Below are 10,884 nucleotides of genomic sequence, written 5' to 3'. Positions count from 1 at the left end.
CCTAGAAACTCGGGATAAGTGTTAGATATATGATATCTTAGCAAGGATGAACGCTCTCGGTTTCTTTCTAAAGTTCTAGTAAATTTAACCTTTTACTTTTTTTCTTCAAAGATTTATAAGAAAAGGAACATGACCAAGGACTTTGCCGCTATTTATAAAGCTACGGAGGAGCCTGGGATGAACCTATATATCTCTTGCAAGATAGGCATCTCTTCCATGGAAATTATCACTTGATTTTCAAAATAACACTCCCAGCAGGGGCGACAGAGCCGTCTAATTTGGCATGAATTTAATATATATTAATCACTTCAATGAATTATAAGTAAATAATAGAACAGAAAGAGTATAAATATTGGGCATCATAAACAAACCTATCCAAGATTATCAAAATTCAACACTATTGAAGAGCAGAATAGACACAGTATAGATAATGTTGATTTCCAATCAATTAAATGAGAAAAATAATACATCTTTACAGTATCAAAACTCAATATACAAAGCAGGATGCATCAATTACACCCATAACGCACCAAATCAAACATGAATCATGAACAACATATGTGTCTATTGTCCAACTCCAGTCGCTCGATGAGGAACTCGTGAGCCCACAGTCGGCATGGGAAAGCGGCACAAAGGGCAGAGGTGGCTCTTCTCCAACCATTTGCCGAGGCACGTCCGATGGAACTCGTGGGAGCATGGCATCGCCGTGACCTCCACCCCAACCTCCAAATCCTCACCAAAAGAAAGGACTCTTAACATAGATTATGCAGAGGAGTTCTCAGTTAAAGAGAAGAAATTGAAGGGAAGAAAATCTATTATTTTTGCAAATACTAAACATGACAGATAGGTATAGTAATGCATGGCATGCTTACTGAACCTTCCCACTACCCACTAACATTGCAAGTTTATATTCTTTTTATATTTTTAAAATCATTATGTGCATGAAGAATATCACATGGAAGACCAATCCACATTTACATAAGACTCCAAGCGTTACTCTTATAAAATGTGTGGTGATCTGTCCCAATGTTTTTCTCAAAAAAAAAAAAAAGGAATCCAAGTGTAGATGCCGGATGCATGGATCTGTTGTTGCATGGACATGGACATAGGAGTCTATGGAATCCGAGTACCATAGACTTTACCATGGTTGTAAAACAGTGGGTCTATAAAGCCATAATCCAACTCTTGATACATGATTTTTGTTTTCCAGTTTTGTGGATTCATAACTTGAACAACCGTCAGATCCATTCTTCCCAGATCACACAAACTAAAAAATCAGTCGTTGTCTATAAAAAGACATAACCTAAAACTAGATGCAGACTAAAGGAAAGGATGACAAAAATATGAAAATGGTAAAGATATATCATATTTTTCAAAAATTCACAATGAAACGAAGAAGTGTTATCTAGGACTGTCTTGTTCTATATTGTTTAGCTGTCTCATTTTCTGTGTCTTATTTGTGGGTTTAGGGCTGAATGAGGCCTGCAACCATGAAGTCATCCATCATTGTGGTGTGTTGAGGGGGCCCTACCCTGTTTTTCCATGCAATCATTTTATACCTAATGAAACAATTGGTGGCGTAAGCCACCATTTTGCAAAAAGATAATTTCCCAATATAAACAAAACTAGAGATCAATAGGAGTTAATTAGTTAGCAGAGCATTTATATTTCTCTTTCCATGCATCATTTGCTGGGGCCACAACCAAAACCTCCATAGAAGCCAGAGATTACAGCAGAGAAAGCAGGATACCTGATCCCAAGCTGGAGATTGAGCATGAGGTCATAATTCTTGGGCCCCTTGGAGATAGTCTCCCCCTGCTTCTTCACCTCCGGTGGCGGCCACTTTATTGGCAACCACCTCCCCGTTCCCGTCGACTCCGTTTCCTCCAGGCTAAGCCCTCCCATGAAGTCATTAGCCCCGTCGCTGGACGCCCCTCTCCCCCTGGCCACACTACCTTCCTCTGCATCACAATTGTAATCCCCATCCGCCTCCCAACTGCCGGCAGCGCCGATGATGCTATTGTTGTGCCCATTAGTCCTCTTGGGCGTCTCACCGGTCCCGGCCGTGTCGGCCGACGCCCGCCTTCTCGGCCGGCCGTCGTTCGACTTGGACTGCCTCCATACGGCCTGCTTCTGTAGGAAATTCTCCTCCATTCCCAACCAGTTCGGCGTCTTCTGCGACGGGAGAATCGACACCGTCTCGCCCGGGCAAACCTTGCAATCGCCGAGGTCGGCCGCAAACGCAGCATGAGGATCCCGAGCCGTCGGCGAAGTGGCGGCGGGCGACGGGTAGTAAACGCCCTTCTGCTGGATGCCGTCGTTCTCCTCACTCCAGTACCCAACGTAGAGGCTGCCGTCGGCCCAGCGGAAGCTTCCGTTGCCTTTCGGGAAGCCGTCCTCCCACCCGCCGTCGTAGCGGTTGCCGTTGACCCAGACGAGGGTGCCGCGGCCGTGGATGACGCCGGCGCGCCACTCGCCGACGTACTCGTTGCCATTCTTCCAAGTATAGCGACCGTGGCCGTCCTGGAGGCCGGAGCGCCACTCGCCGTCGTAGTAGTCGCCGTTGGCGTAGGACTTCTTGCCCTGGCCGTGCTTGAGATTCATGGACCAGGAGCCGCGGTAGGTGTCCCCAAGGGAGCCGGTGTAGGTGCCGAAGCCATCCATGAAGCCGGACTTGAACTCGCCTTCGTAGGTGGCGCCGGAGGGCCAGCTGAACTTGCCTTTCCCCATGGTCTTGCCGTGGCGCCATTCGCCTTCGTACATGCAGCCGTCGGTCCATAGGTACTTGCCGGTGCCGTGGGGGAGGTTGTTGTGCCACTGGCCGGTGTAGAAGTCCCCGTTGGGGAGGAGGCGCTCGGCGTGGTGGAGGGTGGCGTCATCGAGATCATCGGCGTCGTCGACGTCGGCGGCGGTGGGGGAGGCCGACACGGGGGGGAGGACGAGGCTGCGCCGCCGCGCCGACGGCTGATGCTTCTGGTGCGTCCTCCGGACGGTGGACTCCCACGCCTTGATGCGTTGGATATCTTTGAACATTCTACTCTCCCTTCTTTTCTTCCCACGTCTTTCTTTCACCAACACCAATGCTCGGCGTATCATTTCTGAGAGCCCGGCAAATGGGGAGGAGGAGAATGCGGATCGATATATCCAGGTACTTTAGATTTGGTGTTCTTCTTTTGGATCCTGTCGTTTGCTTTGTTTTTGTTCGAGATGTTGTTTTCTCCAGATGGAGATTGCAACGAGGGAGGAAGGGGATTCTGATGAGTCCCCATCTTTTTCGGGCTGGGTTCCGGATGGGGCTCCGACGAAGGATGGGAAACCCAACACCTGGAGGGAGGAACAACGGAGACATCCCCTTCTTTCTAGCCCCAGGCCTCTTCCTCCTCCTCCTCCTCCTCCTCTTCTTACACAAATACGAGGCGTTATTCTCTTCTTATTTTAGGGATAATGGGGGTGGAGTTGTGGACAGCGGGGCACAGAGTCGTAGCGTTCGCTGAGAACAACGAGGCTTCATAGGTTTAAATTATATAACGGACATCTTGAGAATCCCAGATGTCTCTTGATACTCGGGATGCCGGGGAATTGCTTGGTCCACCGTGGAAATAGAGGCCGGGCTCACCAAAAACCTGAAATGAGAGATGAATTCCATAATCTAAATTCCCATTAAGAAAGAGCGAGGGCAGTCTCCACTCATAATTAAATTAGCCGGTGACAAAATAGCTAGCCAAAAATTATTATTTAATTTTTTTTTAATCCGGCACACTAAAAATTCAAATCCATTCAAATCTAACCATAAGCATTATAATCCATCCGTGGCTAGCCTCAATTGATCCATGCTGCAATGTGCCCTACTCTATATAGGTTATGGATCGGATCCATTCTTATGCTATTTGTTACGACTCAAGACAATATCCAAAATAGCTAGTTGGAAAGTATTAGTTAGATTTTTTGATCCTATATAAGTACCCAAAATCTATTTAGCAAATAATCGACGTAGGATTAAACACACACCCGTATGGATCCTTACACCGATACCGAAATTCTTCACCACGATTTTCCTAATAAAGCTTCGTCGGAATCGACCATCTATGTCAAGGACAGTGATAATGTATATGTAAAGTTATTTGCATGTTAACTTGTTATTATACCTATGAGCTACGAGTATAGATTCATATATATATCACGTTGTCGTGTGCAAAATGCCCACTCCCCGGCAGGAAGAGGCAGAGATTCAGGCCAAAAGATTAAATAATCTTTGCCAATTAAGAAATTACTGTGAGTGCATCCAAACAAAGAGTGCCTAACTTTCCATGCGCACTTAAAGAGATGAACCGCCATGAGCATATTTGCCGTGACTAGTCCAAAAAATTCAGAATGTTAACCGTTGTCGAACTTGGATTAACGAGAAATAGAAGATAACATATATAAAATCACTATTGAATAAAAAATTCTATTTAATGATATAGGATATATCACTTTCGAATAAAACAGGTATTTCATGATTGATGATGCATATTTATATGTATATATCAATTTATTTGAGCTGTGCGAGATGGCGGACATAAGAATTCATGTTTTTTATCCTCATTTCGATATTATTTATTTGCTAATCTCTATCTACAATTTTTTTTATCTATATTGATGTTTCGGGGCTAATCTCTATCTATAATTTTTGTATTTATATTGATGTTTTGGGGTTTCTTCCTAGGCCGTTAACTGTTGTATTTTTCGAAGCCACAGGATGTGCTTAGTCTCAGATAGTCTGAAAACGGTGACCAATCAAATGAGTAGTTAGCACATCTCTAATACCAAATAAACAATGGAACCATGTAGCTGAATAATTTTTATTATTTACTTCATATGAAACTTGGCTAGATATAATAATTTGTAAAACTACTTATTGAATGATTTGCAAATGTATTTGCCTTAAGCAACCGTCTTAGCCGTCTAAAGGTTGGGCCGGCCCTGTCCATTCGGAGTCTCCTCCGCTCCTTGGCAATCCCCCAATCTTGCTCGCGTGGAAGATTTCTAATTTTCACGTACAACCTCCCTCATGCTATCTCATGAGCGGGAGGCCAGCATCGACATTAGACCTTACTGTGGGACTCGTTTGTAGAACAGAGAGTATAAATATTGGGCATCATAAACAAACTTGTCCAAGATTATCAAGATTCAACACTATTGAAGAGCAGAATTGATACAATATAGATAATGTTGATTTCCAATCAATTAAATGAAAGAAATAATACATCTTTACAGCATCAAAACTCAATATACAAAGTAGGATGCATCAATTACACCCACAACGCACCAAATCAAACTTGAATCACGAACAACATATGTGTCTATTGTCCAACTCCAGTCACTCGATGAGGAACTTGTGAGCCCACAGTCGGCATGGGAAAGCGGCACAAAGGGCAGAGGTGGCTCTTCTCCAACCATTTGCTGAGGCACGTCCGATGGAACTCGTGGGAGCATGGCATCGCCGTGACCTCCACCCCAGCCTCCAAATCCTCCAGGCAAATGACGCATGCCGATGCCGACTGATCTTCTTGAAAGCTTCTCGTCTCCAGCGCGTTGATCGAAGACTTCGACGCTGGAACGCCGCCGAACTCCCCTCGGCTGTCTGCACTCTCCTCCGAAGGAATCATCAAGATCTCGTTCGCCGGCTCATCAGCCTCTCCAAAGCCCCCGTCGGAAGAAAGAATCAAGGATTCGTCCACCAACTCGGCGCCCCGGTAGAAGATCGACCACGGAAACCGAGCGACCATGCGGATACTAATGCCGACGTCCATCAAGAACCCACTACGGCCTTCAAGAACTGCGGCTCTGGCGGCATGCAAGGCGAACGAAGATATCTGGCGACTCCAGAACTCGACGTCGTGGTGATAGGGATGGCTGACGAAGGAGAGCATGTACCCCACTTGGGCCTGCCGGAGCTGGTGGCAGAAGAGGCGAGGGAGGGGGAAGAGGAACCCAAAGACATCCACTCGGTTCTGGACTGGCAAGATTTGGCTCCCCTGGTGGACGCGGGACCTCGAGACTTGGATCCGTACTTCCACCATGCGCTCTCCTATGGCTTGGCCTCCACCTTGGGAGAAGAACGCCCTCAGGTTCAACGCTGTGTTGCCGTTCGACCACGCCATGGCCATGGGTGTGCTTGAGAGAGAGACAGAGAGAGAGAGTATGGCAGTGGGGATCAATGTTCTGAGGATTGAGAGACGTTAAAAAAATTAGGACTTGGGGAGGGACATTCAAATACTGGGTATTCGAGTTCTAATAGGCTTCGGATTTCCAGCTGGCTGCTTCTCCGGGTAACGGTAGGATTCCGAACAACTTCTTGATCTAGATATCTAATCGCATGGATGGCAAAAAAAACTGTGTATGGGTTAGTTCCAGGTTGGGAAATAACTTCAAATTACAGTTTTGCCTGATATAGACCTGGACTTGGAGAACAGGTTGTACGTGATAATGCCTTTTGAGTTTCCTAGCAAATTACAATTCATTTATTTGCTGAAATGAATGCCTTTTGAGTTTCCTTGCATTCATTTCATCTCATATAATTTTCATTAATTTGTTTTCTGGAAGAATTTATGACTGACATGATAATGCTGATCTGTTGGGCTTACATTTTCCAGACTGCTGCTGAGTGGGAACGTCGCAGAGAGAATTTTGTCAAGGAACTGGATTTCGTTTTCGCAGATGTGGTATGAGTTTTGCTAGAAGCATTTCCTGTATCTTACCGTGGGGTTGCACAAAAAAAGTTTCACTTTCTTCTCTTTCTTTATTCTTCTCGATCTGTCATATACTGAGAAATTGCTTTTCTGATTATATACATCAATATAAAATCATCATGTCGAGAATAATAAATAAAACTTTCCATTAGACTATGGCAGTCATTGATTCTAAATAATTGAGCTTACACTATCATCTAGAATCACCTTTTTCTCACTAATAATAAAAATGAACTTGACTTCAGAACTTGTGTAGTTCCAATCTATTAGAACACGAGGCTATGCGATCTTAATGCAAGTTGTCTTACTTAAACAAGAAACTAAATTGCTCGAATGGCATTGAGACTAGGAGGCCTCAAGTAATAGCTTTTGCCTAGCCGCTTTTATGAAACAAACATGAAAACCAAATGCCCTGTTTATTGTGCAAGCAAGCTGGAACAACACTTTACATAAAATAGGTTGGCAAAATGGGAAGTATGACAATGTGCATTTTTTAAAACATATTATTACTATATCCATCGTTAAGGCGCATAAGGAGAAATTTATGATGCCAAATATAAATCTAATGGTTACCTTTGAAAAAAGAAATATGGTCTACGTCTTATGATAGTTTATATGATAGGCTGGGCTTTGAAGAAGGTAAGCACAGAGTTATCAATAAGCTAAATCAGAAGCACAACACACAGACGTGTGCATGCACACATGCAGAGAGAGAGAGAGAGAGGATAATATAATTTTAATGAGAGATGGTAAGATTAAAGAAGGATGGGACCATTGCTTTTGTAAGTTAGAAACTATTCAGCAAACACATAATCAGGCATTTGGTATGAATACCATTATTCAACAAAATATTTGAACCAGATGTTTGGATTAAGGTGAACTTTTGGGCTGAATGAATAGAGTTCAGGAAGTTATGAGAGAAAACATATGTACTTGGCTATTGGCAGCCAGGCTTACTCATTATATATAGAAATTAAGGTTTGCACACTATATCATTAGAGAAAATGTATAGAGATGCACATGTCTAAGTGATGCAACAATTGAACTAACTATCATAAAAATAAATTTATGACATGCACTGTGAAGTTATGAGAAAGAGAGAGGGGTTGGGGAGCAGGGGACAAGGACCAAGAACATCAATCACAATATGGAGGAACCAATATGGATGTGTTCTAAGAAAGTAATACATTTTCTTTGGCTTGCTTTGGAACTAACAAAAAGATTAAATAGAAGAGAGAATTGAAGTTTGGTGGCAAATGATGAAATCATACATAGAGCATCAAGAGAGGTAGTTTAGTGGCATTAAAGATGAAAAGAGGACTTAAAATATGAACTGAAATTATTAAGGATATTTACGATAAAACAGTGCGAAACACTGACAATAGTAATGGAGAAACTAGTAGCTTTCTAGCCTATTCCGAAGGTCTCACACTTGTTTCAAATGATCAAATGTTCTAGTCAAGGTTCGCCATACCGGTACCGGTCGGCGTAATGGTGGTGGCCCGGACCGGTCCGTGCCGATTCCATACCGGTACGGCAGTCGTACCGGCTGGTTTTTCAATGAAAAGCTTCCGGTACCGGATCTCACGCTGATCCAGTACCGGTCCTTGCCCGGACTGGTTCGTACCGGCCGGTACGGGCCGGTACAACATATCTTGGTTCTAGTGCTAACTAGTAATATGTGGTTTTAAGTTGAATGGTAAATTGGAACTATGCAGGGAAAATTTCAAGGAAGTGTTAATGGGTCTTAATGATAAACCTATCAAGCAAAAAGTGCATCTAGGGTGCTCAGAGATTGATGCATGATTTTAAGACTTAAGGAATTTTACAAGATGGCAGCATTACTCATAATGTTGTATGAATTAACACATAGTATTTGTAATCCTATACTGAAAGAGCGATGCCCACTTCAAAATCTTGACCCCCTCATGCTTTTGATGTTTCAACCCCCTTAACAATCTACCAAATTTTAACTTCAGCAGAAAACGACCATAAAGATGGCGCTTTTTATTTCTTTTGTCATTGTAGATAAGATTTTAAGGAATGTGCCCCAGTGAATAACCACTCAAACAAGCATTATGTGCAACATGCATGAGTACTGGAACCCCTTTGCTTGCAGGGGGGTTGGGTTTGCCACATGCTCATCCAACATTGCTACTGCTTGTGCAATATGGCATGGACCAGCACATCAGTTTCTAATCCTTGGTTATATGAACCATCATTATATTTTAATTAAGATATCAGCATGAATAACTTTATAAAGGAAAAAAAAATCTTACCATTAAGTGAAGTAGTGCAACAATTTAGGATGGTTACTTCTTTCAAAAAAAAAAATTAATGAAAAAAATATTTAGGAACTTGCTCTCTAGTTTTTCCGGAGTGCACTGTGTCCCCACTTCCATATGTATGTATGTGCGTATATATGTATGTGTGTATGTATGTATGTCCTTATGTATGACTAAGCAACTTTCTGTAATAAAGGGGCCTGCCATGAAAACTATAAGGCTAGTTAAAGTTTGATTATTTTTCATGACTTGCTTTGACCTTGATGCCAATTGGTTCCCATTTTCTGGGTAAACAAGCTTTTGGTAAAGGGCCTGCCATGAAAACTAAAAGGCTAGTTGGCCTGATAGAAAAAAGGTTTTTCTTAGATAATTTGTTTTTCATTAGCTGAACCATTCCCTGCTTCTTACTACATGGTTTATTTGCATGCTAATCAACCTTTTGTTTTAGGCGATGGCCATAGTTGCTGATTTTATGCTTGTCTGGCTTCCTGCACCAACTGTTTCTCTTCAACCACCTCTAGTATTCAGTGCTGGACCTATTGTCAAATTCTTTTACAGCTGCCCTGATAATGCTTTTCAGGTGAATGCTACTATTCTATGAGTCCAAAAAATTATTTGAGATAATTGTGTAACTCTTATCGATAATGCTGGAACTTTTTTTTTCCAGGTTACTTTGGCTGGAACATCATACTCATTATTGCAGAGTATAAAGATTCGAAAGGAGAAGGTGTTTCCGAGGAGAACGAAGGAGACTTTGAAACGTTTCAGAGAGAGAATCAAACGTTTCAATAAGAGAATTGTTTTTCCCGTTGCGCCGTTTCGTCCACAGTACATGAATTAAATAAGTTACTGAACTGTGTTCAAATAAGAAGGAAAAACAGAGTTTGTTATTCGTTGTGATGGAATAAGGACTGCTATTGCCGATCGGGGAGGGGATGACGATGACTTCCATGAAATGAGGAACCGATAGATTCAACATAGAGAGTTGGTGCAATAGTGGTAAATCTACAAAAATGCTCCATTGATCTGTTGTGATCAGCTATCTGTAAAAAACTAAATAACTAATTTAGTTACTACTTCATATTCATATGGTAATTTTCCTTCTTTTTCCTTTTTTATGTGCAGAGAAATGGGTCAAAGCTATTTGCTGTTGGGACTGGTGCATCTCTAGTAGGCTAGATTCTTTCACCAATTAGGGGGTTTCTGTGACAAATTCCAGCATTTTCTTAAAACTTTTACCATGATATCATTCACATCTTCATTTTCTTCTTGGCAAAGTGGGGGTAGCTTATGATACTTCTAATTTTTCGGAGGTCATATTCTTCTGTGGTATTTCAATCATACCCATAGATGCATTGTTGCAATGTCTATCTTCAAGATTCTTATATGTTCTAGAAGGTTGAGAAATAGAAATGTTTTGTAATTCTTGCTGCATGGTATTAAGCCATGCCTGATTGCCCTTCGCAATTGTGTTTGATAGTGGCCCTGCCCTTCAGTCAAGTCCATCCCTTCGCAATTGTGTCAGCTTGCTTTTAACTTTGTGATTACCTGCTTTTCTTCCAACCACTATCCACTCCCGTAGAACTTTTAGATGTTAATTTTTTTTTGGAGTAAAGAAGCCTGGGTTGCCTGGTTAATGATCAACTTTACACAATCAAACCTAAAAGCATATTTTGCTTTTGGGAATTGCATTTCACTACTGTATGTATCATTCATGTTTTGCTTTCCCCTGGGTTAATGACCAAGCTTCATGGTATGGATTGGAAAATTGATTCTACTGATTCCCTGGCAGTGTCTATGTTCTAATTTTCCCCTTAATTATGTTAGTATTGCAACTTCTTGTTTTACTGGCATAATATCTTCATGGA

At 42.2% G+C, this 10,884-nt stretch overlaps 1 protein-coding gene and 1 long non-coding RNA gene across 4 annotated transcripts; one reads left to right on the top strand and one right to left on the bottom strand.

Annotated features, from left to right (window-relative positions):
• Positions 1–374: 374 nt before the first annotated feature.
• LOC120110243 (phosphatidylinositol 4-phosphate 5-kinase 6-like) lies at positions 375–3,373 on the bottom strand. 3 transcript variants are annotated; one of them, XM_039124677.1, is made up of 2 exons: positions 1,751–3,373; positions 375–751 (listed from the first exon to the last, which is right to left on the bottom strand). In XM_039124677.1, the coding sequence occupies exons 1-2, from the start codon at positions 3,094–3,096 to the stop codon at positions 565–567; spliced, it is 1,533 nt and encodes a 510-aa protein (XP_038980605.1). In that variant the 5' UTR covers positions 3,097–3,373; the 3' UTR covers positions 375–564. The 3 variants fall into 3 exon arrangements, with proteins under 3 accessions (XP_038980605.1, XP_038980606.1, XP_038980607.1); XM_039124678.1 differs by having other exon boundaries at positions 375–732; XM_039124679.1 differs by having other exon boundaries at positions 375–723.
• A 5,954-nt stretch (positions 3,374–9,327) lies between these two features.
• On the top strand, positions 9,328–10,226 carry LOC103719225. The gene is made up of 3 exons (XR_003387900.2): positions 9,328–9,596; positions 9,684–10,015; positions 10,142–10,226. It is a non-coding gene; the product is annotated as an uncharacterized LOC103719225 (long non-coding RNA).
• Positions 10,227–10,884: the final 658 nt, after the last annotated feature.

This window comes from Phoenix dactylifera, chromosome 3 (assembly GCF_009389715.1).
Source record: "Phoenix dactylifera cultivar Barhee BC4 chromosome 3, palm_55x_up_171113_PBpolish2nd_filt_p, whole genome shotgun sequence".
Lineage (NCBI taxonomy): Eukaryota > Viridiplantae > Streptophyta > Magnoliopsida > Arecales > Arecaceae > Phoenix > Phoenix dactylifera.
The sequence above is the reverse complement of the archived record's forward strand: the minus strand, read 5'-3'. Positions and strand labels throughout refer to the sequence as shown.